Source organism: Gopherus flavomarginatus, chromosome 19 (genome assembly GCF_025201925.1).
Source record: "Gopherus flavomarginatus isolate rGopFla2 chromosome 19, rGopFla2.mat.asm, whole genome shotgun sequence".
NCBI lineage: Eukaryota > Metazoa > Chordata > Testudines > Testudinidae > Gopherus > Gopherus flavomarginatus.
In genome coordinates, this window is record NC_066635.1 from 19,016,939 (window position 1) to 19,040,148 (window position 23,210).

At 39.8% G+C, this 23,210-nt stretch overlaps 1 protein-coding gene across 2 annotated transcripts in view; it reads left to right on the plus strand.

Moving 5' to 3' along the window:
• PPM1D (protein phosphatase, Mg2+/Mn2+ dependent 1D) overlaps positions 1 to 22,560 on the plus strand; it is a 44,918-nt gene extending 22,358 nt beyond the window's left edge. For both annotated transcript variants that reach the window (XM_050929326.1, XM_050929325.1), the window contains 4 exons: positions 980 to 1,104; positions 13,607 to 13,797; positions 14,341 to 14,583; positions 21,106 to 22,560. In XM_050929326.1, the coding sequence (XP_050785283.1) occupies positions 980 to 1,104; positions 13,607 to 13,797; positions 14,341 to 14,583; positions 21,106 to 21,660 (1,114 nt within the window). In that variant the 3' untranslated portion in view covers positions 21,661 to 22,560. The remainder of the gene's footprint in view (positions 1 to 979; positions 1,105 to 13,606; positions 13,798 to 14,340; positions 14,584 to 21,105) is intronic.
• The last annotated feature ends 650 nt before the right edge of the window (positions 22,561 to 23,210 follow it).

A 23,210-nucleotide genomic window follows, 5' to 3' on the forward strand; every position in this document is an offset into this window, starting at 1 on the left:
CATAGTCTTTGTGATCCTTCCTCCTATGCATGTCGCACCATGCCACGCAATAATGGGGCTCAATTCATCACTGATGTAAGGGCTTCAAAGTCCCTGGAGTTGCACCATGTCATACAAGGAGTTTGGAGGCTGCTCCATAGCGTTTCCGTGTCTAATTGCCTATGGCTATTCCATAAGTGAAGCTAGCTTTGGTGCCTGGTCCATAACTTCTTGGAAAGTAAGCTTATTACCAACCTGCGTCAGTGCCTTTTTCCACTACCTCTTCTGGGTATATGGCTTATCATCTCTCACCACAATAAGCCTCTTATTCCACATAGCTTCTCCTTCATGTCCCCAATAACTTTTATATGAGCAAACTAATTTCACTGCTCAACATCTGAAAGCAGGTGTTAAAATTTAAATGTAGAGCTGTTTCTTTCATTTGGGCTTGAGAGCAGATGATGACTAATCTGTTGTTTCTGCCTCCTGTTGCTACTCTAGCAAGAAAACCTCTACATTAAGACTGTTTAAGGTGGCTCTTTTCAGTTTTGTTTTTTTAAAACCACTCACTCCTGCTGATGACTGTCAGAGTCATGGCGGGTAGCAAAAATGAAAAAGAGAACCGTAAATAACACTGCCCCTTTGGGATTTGACATTGATATTATGCAGCCCAGCATCTCAGGGGAACAAACTTTGTTTGTCGTCTCCTCTGATGTGAGGGAGACCTTTAGTGGCATTCGGGTGATCAGCAGGAAGCCAAAAATCCCCATAGCTTTTCATCTCTTTGCCTCGTCTGCCAAAGCTGGGCTAAAAACCTCAAATTATCACAATCTCACTGTTTTCTGAAGGATGCGTCTACACTGCAGGCCTTAACTGAGGTCATAGCATTAATTCCATACATAATAGGACTAACTGTTTCTGTAACTTAAACCATACAAAGTCACTGGGTTGTGACTAACTGTTTTTTTAATCTGCACCCCTTTGTTTCTAATACCTCTAGTGTGATCAATAAGTCTGGTGTGAATCGAGTTGTCTGGAAGAGACCTCGGCTGACTCACAATGGCCCTGTGCGGAGGAGTACAGTCATTGACCAGATTCCATTCCTGGCCGTGGCACGAGCGCTTGGTAAGTGGTGTCCAGGCCTAGCACCGGAGAAGTAAGAGACCTAAATGTTGAAGCCACAGACCAAACAGTGTTATCTTCTTATAGAAGGGGAGGTGTCCCTGCGTAAAGAGGATCAGAGCAGTGTGTATAGAAAATTTCCCAAATAGAGCTGAAGAGGGTTTGGCTTAATGGGTGAGTGATAGCTCTCCCCTGTGATATACAGAATGTGTGTCCCTGTTAGTCTTGCGAAGTTGGGTTCTTCACTTCAACACAAGTTTTTTTTCCCCTTAAAGGTGGTATGTATCTGTGAGCTGGAGGGCATACTGAGTCGTCTCTGTTGAAATAAATGGAAACCACTCCAGAATGCTTGATGGGGTGATATCCTGCATTATTGCAGCAAAATGTGAAAGACCTGATTCTTCCCTTTGTGATGCCTACTATTTTTCCATCTAAAGATCTCAGGAAATAATGGAAGAATTATTGCCAAGTATAAGACTTAGCCATATATTTGTACATATATATTTTTGCCTTTGGTGGTCCCGTAAAAGGGTTAGTAGGGGAAGCATGTTGGGCAGAATCATGTTCAGAAGGCAGGTTGGTTATGTGTTTTGGGTCTGCCATGTATTGTGTAAGAACTCTTGGAGGAAAAGCTTTGTAATTTGGCAGCAGTTGGCAAAAACCACTTGATGTCCCTATATGCTGAAGTCTTTTCTAGTCACTTTCTTCCCCTGGATTTAAATGCTGAATCTAGCTTTGTATGTACAGCTCTCTCTCTTCCTTGCCCCTCTTTGCTCTTAGTTGGGAATACTCTCTTCACATCTGAAGAAGACCGGTGAGTACAGCTTTTAGGAAAGGTGATTTCTAATTCTTGTATTTTTCTTATAAATACAATACCATGACTTCACTCCTCTTGGGATAGTTGGTCAGCGCTCTTGTGACTGCATCATTGTCCCTCAACCAGCCAGTAGAGGCTGTCATGTGAGGCAGTCTGGCTTCAGAAGTGTGCTGTCTCACTTAGTAATTGCTTAGTAATATTGCCACTGGCTTACAAGCCAGTGCTGTTTATGCTTCACCTGAAACCGTCCAATGCTAAGAGCAAGTGATATTACTCTTTTGTGTGACAATAACAGACACACTAATTTGAATTACATAGCAAGTGTAGGTATTGTGGCAAACTTGGGGTGTGGAGAAAGCACGATGAGGGATCAGGTGAGAACATGGCTTGACATGGCGAAAAAGTAACATGACTGTTCTTTAAAGAAGGGGGGGAGGGATAGGTCAGTGGTTTGAGCATTGGCCTGCTAAACCCAGGGTTGTGAGATCAGTCCTTGAGGGGGCCATTTAAGGATTTGGGGCCAAAAACAAACACATCAGGGACAGTACTTGGTCCTGCTAGTGAAGGCAGGGGACTGGACTCAATGACCTTTAAGGTCCCTTCCAGTTCTATGAGATAGGTATATCTCCATATATTATTATTTAAATTATATTAGTAGTCTCTGTGTAACATCTTGCAATTGTTCATTATGCTTCAAAACCCCTGCGGGAGACATTATCCTTGTTTCGTAGATGGTGAAACAGAGCCAGAGAGGTTAAGTGACTTGCTCAAGGTTAGGAGACCTAGAGCTGTGAAACAAACCCAGGAATCATAACTTTCACTCTTGTACTCCAGCTACTAGGCAAAACATGCACTTGCTCCCCTTTCTTACAGGTGAGCATGTATTGCTCTGGAGACTGTAAAATGTAGAAGAGCTTTTAATTTAGTAATAGTTCATTCTCCCCTTTCTTTCTTCCTTTTTGTGGTTTTGAACCGGTCATGTGAATTTTCCAGAAGGCTTAATGGTGTTTGGGTCTGATTCCCCTCAGCAAGTCAGACAAAAGAGTTTTGGCTGGGTTCTGTGTGCAGATGGGGTTTCAGCGAATGATCCATCTGTTAGGCTCCTATTGTGGCCTTTACAATTCTCATCTGGATGGGAAGGGTTGCTGGAGAGTCTGGGTGCAAGAGAGGAGAAGATGTCCTGTGGCAGCAGTTCTTGTGTTCGAAGTCAAGCATGCTTGGATCTTTAAAAAGACGTTCCTAGATGACGTGAAGATGCCAAGTTTACAGTGGTTTGAATGACAATGTTTTGGTGCAAACTCTTCACATCCTCTCGGTGCATGAGGTATGGCCATCCTCTTGAGAAAAGGAACCCAGCTGTGTTCCTTTCCCTAGGACCCAGATGGTGCACAGATGCTCAGTTTGGAAACAGGATTTGACTCCATGAGGGGCATGCTGGCCTCAAAAACTGCTTATGCAAGGCCTATCACAACTAAAATCATTGGTTTTCATGCTACTAAGCTCTGTTTGACCACTTGGCTGGCTCCCAGCATTGCTGCTCTGGTTGGCACCAACACTTCATGCACTGGAGTCTTTCCAAGTAATTCCGTTTGCTCTGACACTAATAACCAGGTTAACCCAGACAAACTTTTCTGTTCCCAGCACTGTAGTCAATTTCACTAGTTACCAGTACAACCAGTGGCTCCGCTGTGCCTAGATTTGGGCATTACGCTAATTTTTTGCAGGATGCCAGTAACATAACATATAGATACCAGCTGTACAGGTAGCTAAATGATAGTCTAGGCCAAATTTTTTTGCCAGGGGAATGTCAGTCTGCTAAATAGGCATTCCCATCTGCCTCTAGCAGGCAATGGTACAGAAGTGCATCTGCTCACAGGCTGCAAATTTCTGAACACAAACCAGGTAATTCTATCTTGTGTGTTCCCAGCTTTTGCTCTTCTGATACTTCGCAGTGTATTAATGAGATTTCCCAACTTCCTGCAGCTCATGTCTGTTCCTTAATTGTTTTTTATTCTGATATGGAAATAGGGACATTTTAATTTTGATGATCTATTGATTTTTCCTTCTCTAAACCTGGTCATCACTGTAAGGAATGCAGTGAATGTTTTAAATATAGCCAATGCCGTAGATGCTATAGAAAAACAAATATTTGGACAGCAAACATGAGATTGGCACAGTTAATGAGCCATCCTGGTGAAATTAATTCTCCTCAAATTCCCCTTGCTCATCTACTTTTGGCACACTATCCTTCTGCCCTGAACTAAACAGTGGTGCTATATATTCTTAAACAGCATCTGCTTTCCACTTCAGTGGTGACTGTAATTAAGTAATGTATGAAGTAATCTATTTATAGCCTATCAAGCCCTCTATCGGATGTGTATGTTTTTAATTAGCTGCTTCTCTGTAAAGTGCCTAGTGTGTTCTTGGTGCTATGTAAATGTATGTAAAGTGCCCTTAGATCATCTTATGACATGCTATAGGGGTGCATACGATTGTATTGTAATTTAAACATAAATATTTGTACTTAACTCTTCTGAAAAAAACCCACCTTACTGTAGATTGTGCCCAGTTTGGTTTGTAATGGCTATTTAATATACACTGTATAACGCTCTCAAGCCACTCCTATTACAGGGCACTCCTATTACAAGCCACTCCCATTTCAGGAATAGTATTGCAAAGACTCCACTGACCATGCTCACAGACAGCATTTTGGGGAGAAATCTCAAAGAGCAGACTAGCCTCTCCAGAACAGCCATTCTCCAGAAAGCATGTGGTAAAATAGATTTCCCTGCCTCTCCCTCTCCCTCTCTTTTAGAAAGATTGCCAGATGGGTAGCAATTCTATTACATTCTTTATCAAAGTTACATTAACCCATTATCTTCTGGCTTCTGCAGCGACTGCTGTGATCAAATATGGCTGCCTTTCAGTGCTCTATGGGTGAGTGGCCGGGTACCTGGTAGGTAGCACAGGGATGCGACTCTTGCTCCCATGTACTTGGTTCAGTTGGAAGAAGTAGTTAGCTTCGATGTAGAAGAAATAATTCTGAACTAAATTTCTGGTCTGTTTTTATCTTTGTTTTCTGGTAGCATCCAAAGGCCCCAATCTCTATCTGGGCCCTATTATAATATGTTGTAGTGTACAGACCTAGCAAGGACGTTGTCTCGGCTCTGAATAGCTTATATGGTAATTTTAAACAGGAAGCAATGCCTGAGTATAACAATGGTAGGAGAAGAGATTAAAGCAATCATAAAATCATGTAGTTATATAGGCCGGCTATGCGCACAACTGGATACTTATGAATATTTCTTTAGCTGGTATTTATAAGTTATCGCCTGCTGTTCCACAGCCTGGCCAAGATTAGTTGGCTAATACCTTGTGGGCATCGTAGCAGGAGTGGGTCTCGAGAAAGCCTTGCAAATCATGTGGGCAGTTTCTTGATGGGGCAGTGCCTCAGATCTGAACCCAGTTCTTATTTTCTGTAGGATTTTCATTTTTTTGTCCTCAGGAGGACTGGTCCAGAGCCGAAATCTGTAACTGTCAGTGCGATTATATAGTGTGAGAGGAATAGTAGTTGCAGTTGAATAGTTCTCTTAATTCTTCATAATCAGTGAAACCTGTACTTAGGCACACCATAGTTAAATTCTTTACTTGACATGGCCACTTTAAGTATACCTTTGTGATTTCTTGTGTCCGTATGCATGTTTATAATTTTTGTATGTGTGCGCTAGGAAAGCCAGGTTTTTTTTGGGTGGCTGTATAATATAGGTTTGATTCTAATTTTAATAAGTACATTAGGATTCCTGCTGACACCTAAAATAGATGCATCATATACTGGGGCACTAAACACTAAATGCATAACACCTACAAGAGTCCTGGCTCTTACAGAGTTACTTACGTAGGAGCAGCATGTCAGAGCAGCCCATTGAATGACAGAATTGTCTTGTAAATTTTTTTTTCATGTGCATGCCATGAAATGCTAGGGTGGCAGGTCTAGTTGACCTCAGATAATCTAATTAGGTCCTTGTACAAAGATTTAGTTTTCATATTCAATGAACTGTTAAAAAAGAAAAATCAGTTACAGTGCAGAGTGGGCATAATTTTCACACCTATGCTTTTTAGGTCACGTGTATTTGTTCATACGTAGGATTATTCTTTATGCTGTGTCCTATTAAATTACAGTGTAAGATGTAGATACATACTAACATTAGAGATTGCAAAGCATTGTCTAGATTCTATTGATAAGAGACTGAGAGGTGAAAACTATTATTTGATGGTAGCTGAGAGTGCTGCCTACTGTCTCTTTGTAAGACTTTTTAAAAAAGAATCTTAATACCTAATTAATAGCGTGAGGATTGCTCATCTAAGGTGAAACCTGAATACATTGCCCATTTGCTGTATTTGCATGTACACACTTACACATCAGGAGATAAAGATTCCTACTGCATCTCTGTTTAACTCTCTATAATCACCCTACATTATGGATTCAGACTAAAGACATCCAAATTATTTGAAGATGTATTGTTAGCAGAAATTAGCACTTCTTCTCTCTCAAGAACAATCTTCTCTTTTAAGCTTGCACATCTTTAAGTTGAAGGAAAAAAAATGAAGAAAAAAGAAAACCTTCTAGGTTGAAGGTAACAGTAAATATCCCTAACTTTTTTTTGGGCTACTTCCACCTTTGACTCTGACTTTCTTTTAACTCACGACATTTTAAAACAACAAGGTAACGTTGTTGTGAACGTAAACTAAATCTGAAATATTTTTATATTATTTTCAGCTAAAATTTTGTCAAAAAGAATTTGTCCTAGAGATGACCTTCATCATTCTGTGGAATTCCGCCCCCCACCCCCCAAAGTTTTCTGTTGAAGAAAATAGCATAGAGGTCTGAATAAAGTGCAGAATATACATTTCAGCCCCTATGTGGTGACAAGTCTGTGCTGTCTTGTTTGAGTTATAGGATTCATGTTGGAGCACATGTGGATCCATTTATCTTGAAAGAGATTTTTTTTTCCTTCTAGCTGTCTCTGGAGTTCCCTGTGCATGACTCTTTCTTCATCTTCCTTGAAGTTGTACTAAGAACCATAATTGTTTTAAAGATGGGATCATATCCATTTTTGGCCACTTTGTTCCCCCTTGTGTTCTTATTTTTCTCTATTCACGCAGCTGGCCAAAATACTACAGAGAAGTGGCTGTCCCTTTGGGATCTGAAATGCCTTTTTAGTGCTCACTGGGGGATGCAGTTCCAGGACAAAAGTCACAAGGCAGCTTTCCATATTCACTTTTCTGTCCTCTCTCCCATTTCAACATCATAGTTTGTAACTTTTTTATTTTTTTTTTCTGTTGACTCAATAATTCTTGGGTTCTCTGTTCTCCCCTGCCACCCCCCTTGTTTCAGATCTCTTTCAGTTTTAGATGCTTCCTGCATCCAGCCAAGTACACCCCTATGTCTTGTTTGTCCTGCAGGTATAATAAAAGGGTTTATGCCTTATTGGCATCTGTGTAACTTACCTGCATACTCGTGGCAGTAGCCTCCTGGTAGCCTTGCCCTTCCTTTTTCCTAGAGTAAATTTAATAAAGTAGGTTATTTTCATCTTGTAAAAAATACATTATGCCGCACTTGTATGATTTTTTTCCCCCTTGTGACTGCAGTAAACATGCCCCCTTGTGGCTATAGAAGAAATAGTTAAGAAATATTAAGCCACTAGTTTTAGTGACAAGTCCTTTTTCCATTTGCAGATGAGCCCGAACGAGCTATATGGTTTCTGTACAAATCCTTGTAGAGTATCCTTTGCTTCCATTGATAGGCCAAAAATCTATGAGATACAAGTTTAATTAAAAAGTTATTGTGGGATAAATGAAATTGGGGTTGTCTTTTTCTTTTCATTGTGACTTGTTAAAGTAGACCCCTCCAAAAAAATAATTAAAACTTGTTAATTTAATACAAAAACATGTTACAGAAATGTAAGGAAAAGGTTTGATTTGAGCATTTCTTCTGTAGCAAATTTTGCTTTGAGAGAGAGAGAGGACTGGACTGGACTGAGGTCTGAGTACATTATAAACTAACATTTAAAAACAAACAAAAAAACTACTTTCCTGGCTACAAGTGGGATGCAAGCAGATTCCAAAATGTGATCCAAAAATAGAACAATAACCAGGTAAGGGGGAATACACTGCTTAATACTTTTAAAAATGAACTGAATTAGGCCCAGACATCACACAGTGCACCAAAAGAGTTGGTATTTTAGGGCTAAATGTTTACTCAATAGAGATGGAATGTCTTTTGTGAAGTCTGCCTGAAATCTTTTTATGTTCATGTAGTCTAAGCACCAGCACTGTGCTTGTTGCGGGGAGGGATAGCTCAGTGGTGCTAAACCCAGGGTTGTGAGTTCAATCCTTGAGGGGGACATTTAGGGATCTGGGGCAAAAAAAACCCCAGAAAACTGTCAGGGACAGTACTTGGTCCTGCTGGTGAAGGTAGGGGACAGGACTTCGATGACCTTTCAAGGTCCCTTCCAGTTCTATCTATCTATAGTTGTGTAGACATGCATACCAGCTCAGCTTCTGCTCTGGAAACTTACTCTAGAAAGTTTATTCTAGTGTCAGATGATTTGATCTGCTGGGAGATGTAGAAGGAGTGGTCACCTTTCCCCAAAATACAAAAAATCCTTGGTCATAAGACTGTAGAGTGACAGGATTTTTAACAAATCGTGTAACATGTGGCATCACGTTTTTAATTAAGAACAGATAGAGTGTGGTCTTGTGAATGGAGTCTGGGAGCCTGCAGCTCCTGATTTCTGACACTGGCTCTGCTCCTAGCGTGGCTGTGGGCAAGTCATATTGCCTTGCTTCCTCAATTTCCCCATCTATAAAAGGAGGTACCTGCCTACATGGTGAATTTGAATGGCCACCTTCAGAGGAATAATGTTAGGGAAAATGGTTTCAAACCATCTGTGATAAAGAATTCCTTTTGGCAAAATGCGCATGCTTAGCAAAACACGCCTTGGAGAGCAGTTCGATAAGCTTTGGAAATACTGTTTTCTAGACCAACTTTCCATCTGCTGTTGCTACTACTAGATTGATTTTTCTTTTCTTGATTTATCTAGACAAGCAGGTGAATAGTACTTCATAGCTTTTGGTTAGCGACAGATACACAGATTTAAAGGCCAGAAGAGGCCTGCTAGAATCATCCTGCATAACATAGCCTGTAGAATTTCACCAAATGATTTCTGCACACAACCTCTGTTTTAGCTAGAGATAGCCAATCTTGCTATAGGAAGGACTGATGGTATTGGAGAGTTTTCTATAGGCGCTAGGAAGGATGGGCTTATTATGATTAAGGAACTGGACTGGGACTGAAGTGATCTGAGTTCAGTTCCTGGTGTGCTCTCTCAGGCTTCCCATGTCTCCTTGGCAAGTCCCTTAATTCTTTTATGTCTCAGTTCCCTGTCTATAAATTGGGAATGACAATAGTGTAACTTCTTTTGTCGTGTCACTTTATATTGTGAGTTCTTCGTACTGTGTGTTTGATGCAATGCTTAGCACAATGGATCGCTGTCAGTCGGGCCTCTAGGTGCTGCTGTAAGGCACATAATAATTGCAGCAATGGGGCTTGCTTCATTCCAACTGACAATGCCAAATTCCCTCCTCCAGCTTCAATTTCAACTTGAACGTAGCCCTCTGAATTATTAACGTTCAGCCTTTCACAGTGAAGCTTACAGGATGCCAAGCACCTTTAGTGCCCACTGGAGCCAAAAGAAGCTGAGAGGGCTCAGCACCAGCACATGATTGGGTCCAAAATGAGTTGTCCAGGAGGAATATTATCAAGTGATGAACCCCGTGTACTGTCTTGTCTTCTGGATTATGGGTCTTGATGTGCTTCTGTGCTGTCTGCTTATTCCATTCTTGGGAGTCAGTTAGCTCTTGACCCAAGACACTGTGGTGATGTCATGCTCAGGAGACCACATCAATTGTTTTGAAAGCAGGATCATTTATTGTTTATCGTTACTCTGCTGTTTTTCAGAAAGGGCAGCATATGGAGTTGGGCACGTGGGTGTGACATGCAAGCACTCATGTGCACTGAAACTTAGATGATTGGTGTAGTATCAGGGTGTGTAACTTAGGACTGTCCATTTTAACTTTAAATATAACACATCTTCTCTGTATGAAAGAATATCTTATGTGGTATATGGTGAGCATAATGCCCATTCTGTTTGTACATAATGGGGAGATTATTCCTTGTGCCTTTTGAGGATTTAAAGAAATTCATGTTTCTGAAAAAGAAGAATTGATAAGAGACAAATCTGTGTGCCTGAAAAGGGAAGAGAAAATTGAATTAATTTATACAGTTATTCTGTTGTATTGAACTGAAGCATTTTATGTGACTATGGATCATGCTTCGGTAATCATATAAGTGGTACAGCTGTGAAAAGGAAGTTTTTGGGAGAAAAAGCTACCTTGAGCAAGTTTTTTGCTTTAGAGCCTCTAGAACAGGGGTTCTCAAACTTCATTGCACCATGACCCCTTCTGACAACAAAAATTACTACATGACCCGACAAGGGGGGACTGATGCCTGAGCCCGTCCGAGCCCCACTGCCCAAGGGATGGGGGAAAGCCAAAGATCAAGGGCTTCAGCCCCAGGTTGGTGGCCTGTAACCTGAGCACCATCACCCAAGGCTGATGCATTTGGGCTTCTGCTTCTGCTTCAGCCTGGGCCCCAGCAAGTCTAACGCCAGCCCTGTGCCAGTCCTGAACCACAGTTTGAGAACCGCTGCTCTAGAGCAAGAGGATCCTTCGGGGTGTGCGGCAGGAGGAGCGCTGCCCCCCCCCGGCAGTTTGGCTGGGAGTCTGAGCAGCGCTTTTTTTTTTTTTTTGCTTCGACAGTTCGGCTGAGAGCAGGGGGGTGCAGGCTCAAAATTTTTTTACTGATGGGGCGTGTGATCAAAAAAGTTTGGAGACCACTGCGCTAGAGTACTGTTAACCTGTCCTAATGTTTTCTTCACCTTAAGTCCCAGCCTTTCCCCCACTTACAGGTTTCTAATAATCAAAATGAAACCTGCATATTAAACTGTGGAAAACTGAAAAGCTTCTCTAGCCATTAGAATGGGCAGAGATGCACACTCATTTTCATTGGCCAACCAAGTCATTAAAGTGGGGGTCCCTCCTCCTCCTGCTTCTCCTCCTCCTCTCCATTAGTATTAATCCTTCTTTTTTGCTTTTGCCCTCAGCTGTAAGAAAAAGAAAGTTTGTCATAAAATTATTTCCCCGCAGTGCATAAGGTAATGAATGTGAAGGTAATTAATGTGATATGCTCTCTGCACACGCACAATGAAATAAAAAAAATCCCAATTACCCATTGGTAAGTACACAATGCGACCACTGTGGCTGCTCCTCCCTCTAGGAACTTCAAGGACTTGCCGGTTGGAGCCGGGTAGGGAGCCTGCCAGCCCCACCAACCCTCCACCCCCTCAGCACCAGCGGGGGTCCTGGGACACGCGTTGCTGCTCTTCCCCCCCCCCCCTCAGCACCAGCGGGAATCCCAGGCCCCCCAGCCCAAGTTTTAGTTAGGAGTATATAGTAAATTTGATTTTTTGTTTACTGCCCGTGACCTGTCTGTGAATAAAACGTAGCCTTTTATAGCACCTATAGGGTACAAGTCTTGTAAGGAATACTTCTTCAAAACCACCTAGAAATCTTTGCGGTTTTTTTACACTTCCAGCAAGCTTGCTGTGTGTACCGCCTTACTCCTCCATTCTTTGCCTCTGGCTTGGCTAGTTAATATATTGTAAAAGGGAGGAAAATGTAGCTCTGTAGCAAATTTAAGCTGTCTGAATCCCTGTAAATATTATGCACCTTGTTTATTTATGTAGAGTTAAATCTGCTACACACCTGGCTTTTTATTTTGTGTCTCCTACTTTGAGAACAAGTGTACTGCCATTAATTCACCAGTGCAACTAGACACAACGAGAATAGGAATAACTTTCCATCTGCTGTGTAAACTTAAATACATGGATGCAAGGTCACTGTAGGGGCTAATCACCATACAAAATTGTTTATAACTATGCCTGTTTAGTTAGAAGATATAAAGAAGCAATACTGACAAAAGCAATAGTGATCTGTCAAGGATCAGTTAAAACAATCAAGCAAAACAGCTGTTCCCATGTTTCATTCTCATGCCGCCATTGACTTCCATGGCAAGACTTTAATAGGAGGCAGGAACAGATTCTAAAATAGCTATAAAAAGATTATAAGACAAATGAGGAGTTAAGCTCTTATCTGTTGTGGCAGTCAAGATTTGAACAAAAGCTGGTGCTCTATGGAGACTTTTAGTGGCAATTACATACATGCACAGTAATTGGTGCACTGGAGCTCAGCTTGACTGCGACAGTATTTATTTTCATCTTGTTGCCAGCCAGTGAGCTTTGTTGTGCTAGTCTGCTGATGGAGAGAGTGCCTCTATTCAAGTAGGCAAGGCTTTTAATTAGCATTTAGTAGAAACATGTGTATGTTTGCTGCTGCTGTGAAGGTGAATTGGCTCTTTAAGGAGGATGGCCCATCGGTGTTTGCCATAGTGAAGTGGAGTATTTGATTTGAAGTATTCCTTGTTCTGTTTCTGAAAAACCTTTTGTACTGGTTGATAGTGCCGAGCTGAGCGAAAGGAAAAGTTCCTACTCCAGGAAGCAGGGAGACAAAGAGCTTATTTTTATTATTTTAAAGGGGCATGTTGGAGTGGGGAAAGAAGATGTCAGAGTCAGAAAGAACTGTTAAAAGGACACAGACAGTTATACTTTTTGAAGTCTCAAGCTGAAAAACTTGTTTTTAAAATGGAGTTTTTTAGATTCTAAATGCTTTTCCCCTCTGATATTGAATGAATTTCTACTTTAAAGCCACATGTTGCATACAGCAAGAGACCTGCCAGAGTTTGGAAAATGGTAGTAAATATTATATTGGATTCTCTGTTAATTTCAAACCTTCAGTTGCCTTTAAGGAGTTATTGACTAGAATCAAGTGGAGGATACTTTTTATAAGAAAACAACTTTTCATTTTGTTTCTACAATTATAGGATGCTACATATAGGGCAGGTAATGTCCAAGAGAAGAAATGTAGGGGTTAGCCTTGTACAGACTATGCTGTCGGGCCTGGAAGGAGAAGGCAGGAAGATGTAGGCATAACAGTATAATGGCGCTCCTTGATTTAAAAGGATCAATTTGGAAAACCACATTTTTGTTTGAAAATTTTACTGGTTTTACAAGTAACATCTAAAATCACTATAACTGAAAGAAATGAATGGGAAAAATGCACTTTTCTCTCTTGCAACAGTTTTACTTAGCATATTTGACGTATTAGTCAGTTTCATTGTTTCCTATTTATTGAGTCAGTTTTTCCCTTCCTGAAAAGACCCTAACAAACATCAACAGGGAGTAGAGAACCTCTTATAAAACATGGCTTTTAAAATGACGTAAAAAAATCAATCAATCAGAACATACTAAGGAAAGAGTGGACTACCAGAAATGGGCAATTAAAAAACCAACAAAAACTCGTAAGTTGAGTGTCTCACTAAGGGAGTTGCATTGATAGACTTCACAGGCATTTCACTGAAGGTTGGTGTTGAAGACTGCTGTAATAAGGGGACAATGATAACCCTTGACTGACTTTTTAAAAAAACATTTTCCTTGTTTTCCTCCTCTCCAGGTGATCTGTGGAGCTACGATTTCTACAGTGGTGAATTTGTTGTGTCTCCTGAACCAGACACTAGTGTATATACACTTGATCCCCAAAAGCACAAATACATTATCCTAGGCAGCGATGGACTGTGGAACATGATCCCACCTCAAGATGCAATTTCTATGTGCCAGGATCATGAGGAGAAACAATATTTTATGGTGAGGGCATGTTGATGTTATCAACTACTTTAAGATAACATGGTAGCTGTTAACTCACTTTTTTGCTGTGTTACTCTATTGCAGTAACATATTGCTTAAAAGCATACGCAGTTGTGGCATCATTGAGTGTTAATACTTAATTATACTGCTACGACGTACATGGCGCTATTACAATGATGGTAAACTTACTGGGATAGCATATGTTTTAGTCATGGGTCATTTCAGTAGAAGTCATGGACAGGTCACAATAAGTAGGTACAAATACAACTTCAGTTGCCTTTTTAAAAAAATAGTTTCCTCCATGTGCTGTCATTATGAACAAAGTTTCACTATAACTGGTGTCTGTCTGCACACTAATTCATTCAAACAATTTTTGACTTCCATTCTGTTTCAGTCTGTTTGCTAGATGCCGGTTTGTCTGAATTCTGATGCTTTAGCGCCATGATGAGGTAGAGAATTGCAATCTGTGCCATATCATTTCTTCACTTTATGATCACAGTAAAATGGTGACGGGTTTTCTCTGTATTTCCTTTAAACATTAAGGGAGAACACAGACAGTCTTGTGCCAAAATGCTGGTGAACAGAGCACTAGGCCGGTGGAGGCAGCGCATGCTTCGCGCCGATAATACTAGTGCCATTGTAATCTGCATCTCGCCGGTGCTGGACAGTCGGAGCAACTGGGAAAATGAAGAGGAATTGTACCTCAACTTGGCAGAGGGCCCCTGCTACAGCAGTCCTGATATGTGCATGATGACACCCTCCCGCTGCTGTACCCCTCCTATCAAGGTACATTATTTAGAATTCCAAACCATTCCAATTTTAAGACTGAAACCCACAAAGTGTATATCTCCATCCACCTCCTGCTTCTCACTAAGAGAGGCAGCCTTCTTACGTGACTTAGAAAGATCATACACTTCTCCTTTTACCGTATGTTCTTCAGTTGTTTAGTCCTGGGAAAATAAGTCAAGAGTGTAAAGTATGAGTTCTGGACTTGGGGACATTCAAAGTCTCTGCATAATCTTAAAATCTTGACACTTTTTGAATTACCAGTCGAATGCTAACAACTGCAATCTATAATAATAGAATGGTGGTTGGTGTATTTAGCTTTAAAAAGATCAGTATTTAAATTATGTGTACAGCATCCTTCCTGATGAGTAGTTGCATTTCCCCACGCTACATAAACAGAGAAATGATTAGTTGTTGTAAGAGCATTTTCATTTTCAGGCTGGAAGAGCTTATCTGCATCTATCTGTCAATTTAAATTTTCTTCATTAAAAGAGACAGCCTTATTTTACAGGGATCCTCCTTTGAATTAGAACCTTGTCCATTAACTAGAAGGGAGGTTTTGGGAAGATCTTTACCATTTTGTTGTTAGACTAGGGTATAATTGTGAGTGGATGTTTGTTTCAATAATTGCGAATTTCTGCAAACTTGAATAGCTCTAGTGCTTTGATGTTCTCTAATGTCTTTGAATAGCCATCCTTTAGGCAAAGTAAAATTGAAAATCAAAGATTAGGATGAGAGTACTTAACATTTGGTTGATATAGAGACAGACAGCTAATAAAACAGCAAGTGTGTTTTTTTTTTCCATTCAGTAGCAGCAGGAGAATGCATGGGAGGGACCCAAAATCCACTGAAAAAGAGTAGCAATCCCAAAGTCTTCTGTGGCGAGAGATTATCTGAACTGTAATTATTCCTGTTTTTCAGTCAGTGTTTTCTTGTGTACAGCTTTTGAATTATTTCCTGCCCTTGTCAAGTAAACCTTGGGTCATGTTGATTTGAAAATTGGCATTTAAAATAAGTACTCTAAATATCTTTCTCTCCCCTCCCTCCCCCCCCCCATTTCACTCATGTAAATAAATTCAGTACATTCTGTGTGGTGTAGAAATCTGTGCTCCAATAGTCAGACCAATACCAAAAGCAATGGAAGCTCTAGGTCAAAACTTCAGAAGAGGAACGCCATTCCTTTCAAACTGCCCTTCTGTTCTCTGCTGGGGCTTCTAGGCTGTTTTTAAGGGACTGCAAATCCCCTCCTAAAAATCCTCTTGCTGTCTTGGAGTATGCAGCATGTGTTAGAACATTTGCCTTGAATATGAGTCTTTCATCTGGAAGGTAAGTGCTAAACTGTTACTTTTAACAGTTCAAAGTGATATTTAGCACTGAGATGAAGGTAACTTTTTATTTTGTTTCAGGGATTGTCTATATAGGGAAAATAACTGGAATGGGTACAGCAGAATATGCTATATTGCTATAGCTATTCCAGAATAGCTCCCCATGTGGCCAGAACACACTGTTCTGGAATAAAAGTGACTTTATTCCAGAATAATTACTCCACTTTGTGTGTGAGGTAATTATTCTGGAATAAAATTCACTTTTATTCCAGAACAGTGTGTCCACACAGGGGGCTATTGCAGAATAGACTTATTATTCTGTAGCCATTCTGGTCAATTTCCCCATTTAAACAAGGCCTTTATTTCCTCTTTTTCTTAGCAAGGCCCTGATGGTAAAATTCAGTTGGCCACAGGTATAGAATGGTTACCATTAAATCTGCTGGCTCCATTTTTAGTACACTTTTTTCCTCTTGCCCTACTTTACAATTTTATTTTCTAATTTTAAAAATATTTATTTTATTTAGGATAATTCATTCCTATCTCACTTGATTTCTTTTAAAACTGAAATGAATACACAGATAACACAAATACATTTTTTAGCGTTAGTATAGGTTGCTGTTTTAGTAACAAATACCATCTATTCTCACAGAATCCGTATAGAAGTGGAAAGAAAGGAAAAAGTGGAAGCAGGAAGTGGAAAAAGAGAGAGAGGAAACAGGGCAACTGTTCTATCAGAATAATATTGAAACATTTAAGGAAAAACAAACCTCTCTAGACAGACTAGAATAAATGGAATGACTCTGCATCTGTGTCCCTTTGTGTACTTTTGTGAAAGCCCAAAAAGGAGCTTCCCTATGTGTTCAGGTCATTATTCTGGTTTGACTAGTAAGTAGCTTTTTTGCAATGGGCAGGGGAGCAGCTTTTCATTTCAGTGAGACACAGTAATGATGAGAAGAGCAGATTTCCACACTCAGGTTAATGTAATGGTTGGCCAACAGAGTTTTCTATTTAAATAGCAAACTGCTTCTAAATAAATCTTCTGGGTAAAATTCAAATGCGGGAAGCACCTCTGATTCATTTTCTTTCTATGAAATTCAAATTACATTAAACCTAAAATTAACTAGCATGGGAACCAGAGCGTGGGTAAATGAACACTGCATTGTGCCTTGCTTCAGTGATCAACAGCAGCCTTTTAAAAAGAAACCAATTCAGTTTTGGAGGGAGGATTAAAATAGCCTATGAGGGACAGAATTTTCCCTACTGGTTCAAACCGTAAAAGTTGGACTTGTGCCTTCTGCAGTGACTAATGCGTGCTTCTGGAAGATTAGGTAACCCCCACTGCCCAAACCATACATAATCCACCCAGTTATATAATGCTATACATGAGGAGCAGGGAAGAAAATTGCTTCCTGATCCCTGTGGTGATCATACTCTGGCCTTTTAAAAAAATCCATTATTTGACTCTGACAGTGAATTCTACCGGTATGCAGAGTATTTTATACACTATGGTATATAAAGTATTTTATTTGGTATATACATTTACCTGCTCTTCACTTAAAGTGACTGAGTTGTTCTTGTATTATGAGACAATGAGAAACGTATTGGTTTTTACTATGTCCTTCAAAATTTTAAATCTCAGATATTCAGTCTTAAATGGAAGTCATTTGTATAGATTCACAACCAATATTTTGGCATGCCAAGAAGTGGACAAATCCCTTTTTTCTAAGACTTATTTTTTCAGATCTGTGTCCAGTCGCTTTTAACAAGTGTGCTGATGGCCTAACCTTTGCAGAAGTGTACATAACTCCAGTAGTGTTGAACTTTTGACTGTATTTACTAATTCCTCCCATCAGAGTAAACGTTGCACTTTCACAATAGCCACAGAATTGTTTCCAAATATTTTTCCTTCTGAGAAATGTATGTGGGGAAATATTAGGGAGACAGCCATAGATTACACAATTTAGGGGGTTTAAAAATTGGAGCCTTGCTCCTGCATGGTATTGTAAGATTAGGGCAGGCCAAATTCTTCCTGCGATGCAGCTTATTTGTAAGAAATCATGGTACAAGAATGAACCTGGGGAGGGGAGGATCCTAGATGTGAATATCCATGTGTGAAATGAATCTAGTGGTGGTTATATTATTGTCCTGAAATTCACTTATCCCACATGAGAAAGTGAGACGTCGCACTAGGAATTCAGGTCTGCTTACTCTTGTAGAGCTTATTTCTGTCTCTTCTAAGTAAGAGTTCCTTTATGTAAAGAAGCTGGCATTTTCATGTATGGAGAGAGACTGCAAGTATTTATCTCCCATCTGAAAAACATCTGTTTTTGCGCCTGTTAATAACCATACCAGAAAGATGATCAGTATCACAATACCTAAAACCAGAGGGAAGTAGCTGATCTGAATTAGCCAGATAGTTAATGTTTTCATGGATTGCAGTTGCCTTCTTCCCAGCTTGAGATCCATCATCAAAACTGTGCATGCCATGGGTGTTAGATGTCAGCCAATGGCAAGAGGTTACTGATGATGGTTCCTTTTATTTACATTTTAGTCCTGGGGATTATGTCTTGGGGGGTGGGGGTGGGGAGTGGCTTGGCCTTTAAAGATTTGTCTATGCTGGCAACTGAACAACAAACCTTTTGTCGTTCAGAACGCACTACTGAAAGACACAAGTTTTGCAACAAAAAGTGTATGTGTGAACAGTGCTTTGTTGGCAGGAGCACTCTCCTGCCGACAAAGCTACCGCCGCTCATTGGGTGTGGAAGTTTTTTGTTGGCGGGAGAGCTTTCTCTTGCCAAAAAACAGCTGCTACACTGCGTGCCTTTTAGCGGCACAGCTGTAGCAGCACAGCCATGTCGCTAAAAGGTGCATAGTGCAGACAAAGCGTAAGAGTGGAGAGTATTGATAAGAACAAACACCTCTGTCTGTTATCTTCAAAGAACTAAAGACGCATTTGTAACCTTGAGTCTTAACAATTTCAAGTTTCCTAAGTGTGGTTATCTCTGAAATAAAATGGAGGCCAAAACCAAGTTCCTGAATTAATAAATAAGAGTATCCCCTTGTTTCTGAGTCAGACCTTTTTGGTGCCAATTGTTACTGATTTGTCCTTGAGATATTCCTAAGGTTTAAAAAAAAGAACTCTCAACAATTTCCTACTGCTGTCAGCAGCTGATTGCCCAGGAATTAATTTTAACTGGTCCACACCCTCTGTTCTTTTTTTTTTTTTCCTCTTTCATTACACCAGTCCAACCTAAATTTCCTTGTATTCCCTCTCCTAATTTTTTCCATTTTAGTGCCCCCAAATCATTGTGTTACTGCAGCTATCCATATTGAGCAAGGCTATTGGTGATGAGAGCCATAGTGTGAGGATCTTGCATAGCAAGACATGCCAGATTAAAAGTTTAACAAAGAGCCAGTCTCAAAAGTATAATTGAGCCTGTTAGGCAACAGTTCACAGAGCACCTCCATGTAAACTACACGGGTTTTTGGTTGTGACTAGAACTAAGTGAAAGAATAACTTTTAAAGTACTGTCCATAAATATCTGTCATCAAATCTATTGACAGCATCTCAAAAGTTTGAATTTTTCTTTTTTTGTTTGTTTTTGTGCAATAACTATCTAAATTTGGTTTACATTGGGTCACCAACGATAAAATAATCTTTCAGTAATGTCCAGATTTCTCACTGGAAAAAAAATCCCTTTGATACTCCAAACTGTCTTTTGAAGTGTGTATGGGTTGGTTTTTTTTTGTTTTTTTGTTTTTTTTTTTGTTTTTTAAAGCTTAGAGTCCAGTTTTTCAGATGTGTTGAGTAACTACAGGCCCCTTTGACTTCAGATTGGGCTATGGTTGCTCAAGGTCTGATTTCAAAAATACTTAGATTTTGAGATCTCTTGCATTATTTCAATGCGTTCAGTTTCAGTTGCACTAACCGCAGGTGCATTTAGTTTGCAGTATAATACAGTTTCTGGAATAAGATAGTCATTGGGTTACTGTCCTTACATCGGTAATACATAAAATGATGTGGCCTTGAAAAAATGCTTTGAAGGTCTCTCATTGAATAAACAGGAATTTCTCCACAATTTGAATCTTTCAATAATTTGTCAACATTTACATGTAAAGGGCACTACATAAATAGTGGTTTTTACACCCCTTCTGTGACATAGTGAAGTCTTCTTTATTTTCCTGAAGGTGAAATTGAGATAGAAATGACTTACCGAAGACCACAGAGAGCAATGAAGGCAGGATTAGAAATAGGAAATTCCTGACTTCCAGTGCATTATACCACATGATCGCTCTTCAAATTACAGAATAATTTTGCTGTGCAGAAAACAGCCAAATTTACTTTGCTGAATAAAGAGCATTTTAAAAGGCCAAGGCCTAATTTTTATTCAGTCTTTCTCCAGTTGTAAGGAATAAGTGTGTTACTTAGCTAGAAGGATTGGAAGCAACAAACAAATGCAGAGGTTAGTATAGTATTGTCCAGGGGAGGCCCTTATTTCATCTCCTTGTAAACCATTAGAATTCCTCCAGCAGCAGAGCATTGCTTCAGGCACCTGATATCTTGTTCAGCAGTAACTAAAAAGTCTGAACGTAATCCAGGCCAGGAGAAAGAGCCTGTTCTTTTGCTGTTTGTCCTAATAATACTTGGCCATTCAATTACATTTTTAATCTTCAAAGCACTTTGCAAACAATCTCACAAAACATCGGAAAGAGAGCAGTAGCATCTTCATTTTGCAGAGGATACTGATGAAGACTGGGAGTGCACAGCATTCACTGCAGACATCCTTTTCAGTGTTGGTATTCCAAAGTAATGAAAGATGCAAGTAGGTCCCATAGTTCGGTGACTTACTTATTAACTTTACGCCAGTGAGAATGAAAACACGTATGCTAACTAAGGCGAGACAGGTCTCTGAAAGATCTAATGGCAGTCGTATTTTCATAGATTTACTGATGGAAATTACTTGCGTAAGGTTGGAGGGCTGAAACAGGCAAGTTTAGATCCAGAGCCTAAACTCCACTGTGAAAATGTTCAGGTGTGTTTTGCATCTGGATCTGGAGTTAGACCCGTCTCCAAGAAGCTTTAGTATCTGCTGTCATGTATGGTATCTTTCGCCCACATACTTTAGCCATGGTCAATGGTAACACAAGTGGAATAATGATATTTATGGATAAATAATTCCTTCTTTTTTAATCTCAGCTTCTAGAAGAGGATCTATGGCCACGTCTGAACTCCTCTGAGCCCGTTCCTTCTCTCATGCATAGTAATGCGATCTTGGATAAATATTCCGAGCTGTCCAGTGAGATTGCTAAAAGCAGTATACCGTTGGCGGTAGCATCCTCTAGGGATCTAGACCCACAGGAGGAGAACTGCAGCAAAACACTAGCTTTGAGGATTCATGAATCTTACAGCAATGGCTTGTCAGTTACCCTCTCCCCTTCCAACTCAGCAAATTCAAGCACGGACCAAAAAAGCTTAAAGATGTCTCCTAGTGGCCAAACAAAATCCCAAGAAGCGGAGAGGACACCTACAGGAAACTTTAAACGGACATTAGAAGAATCTAACTCTGGCCCAGCTTTGAAGAAGCCAAGACGTAGCCTGAGTCGAAACATTAGTGTCCAGCCAGAAAGCCTGTCCGCAACTCCACAGCGCAAAAACTCAAACAAGCTCAGCATGCGGCGAAGCCTGAGGGGACAGAAGAAGCTTGGCAATTCACTGTTCCACCAGACCAGGAAAGCAGTATGCGTTTGCTGAAGGGTGTTTGTGTGAGCACAGTTTGGTCTGATTCGAATTTTGAAGTTGGTGCAGAAATTTGAAACTTTTCCTGTTTATCTTTTTTTAAAGTAGAAATCTTTTTGGTATCGAACAGCTTTATTCTCAGCCTTGTACTGCTTGTATTATAACTGTGAATTTTGTAGATGTGTAGGGTATAAGTTGCTGTAAAATGTGTGTAAATTTGTACTCCTTCATATAAATGTAGTCTCTTTTTCCCCCCCCTTGTATAATTGTTACAACAGGGCTAAACCTTGTTTAAAAGAAAATGTGTAATCTTTTTTGTTAATTTACTAAAGTCATGAATTTGTATAAGCTTCTTGTGATGAGAATTTCACAACTTTTTAACTGAAGTAAATTATTAAATAGAATGGAAGATATGTATTTTCGTAGTACTATACCTTCAACCCAAAGTGTGTCTTTTAGAGAATACTCTAGGCCTATTTTTTGTTTTTAAATTTTAGATTTCTCTATTCAGAAATGAAATGGAAGCAGAGATGTTGTTACTTTACACACCTCAATATCAATTTATTTTAATTAAAATACTATGCAGTATCTTACTCAGTTGTAATTTTTGTAACCTTAATCGTCAAAGTATTTAGCAAAAAAAATTTTTTTTTTTTTAAATTTCTGAAAACCCCAACCCATCCTACAAAGCCATTCTCATCCCTTGTAGTAATTTATGGTATTTTTATCCAGGCATTCGGTAACGGTATTCCTTTTAATATATGTGCCCCATAAAGGCATTTTCTGTTATTCCACTAACTGATGGTACTGCTAATTCCTTTCCAATGTAAGTCATCAAATTATTTTATGATTTACAGTTTTCATTGAGTGTGTGGACCACATGTACGTTCACCTAAATAAAACACGTGAAAAGTTGCTCAGGGTGCCTCTGTTCTTTAAGTATGCTCGAATTCTTTAAACACTGTGGTTTTGTGTAATGGGCAACTATTAAATGGTTCTTTCTCTGTCCTTAAAAAAACCCCGTTTTTATCAAATGGTTCCCAATTCTATGCTTTATTTAAAAAAAAAAAAAAGAGGGGGGAGGGGTAGATAGTGTGATGTGCCATGGAGAGGACTTTTGGAATGAGAAATTACAGACTTGGATTACAGAAGTCTACTGCTTCTCTGCACGCTTTACCTCCCCCCTGCCTGCCTCCACAAGAAATTTTGATGAGGGAAGATATGCCCACCTGATTTTTTGTAGTCTCTATTCAGTGCTTCAGAGGGAGATAAAGAAACCACAAAGGTTTATGCCAGCATGGTGTTGGGGAAAACTTTCTTGACTGCACACCAATCTGTTCATTCTGTGCATGCTGAGTTTAAAAAACAGACTGATCTAATGCCATTTATAGCTACATACAAACCTTTATAAAGTGTCCATAACAGTTGTTATGCAGGATAATTTATAGTAAAACACAAATATATCCTGAAAAGCCATTGGTATCCAAATAACTGTTCTTCCCACCTCACCATCTACTCCCAATCTCTGTAACAGGAATATTGGAGCTCTATCTTCCATCAGCCAC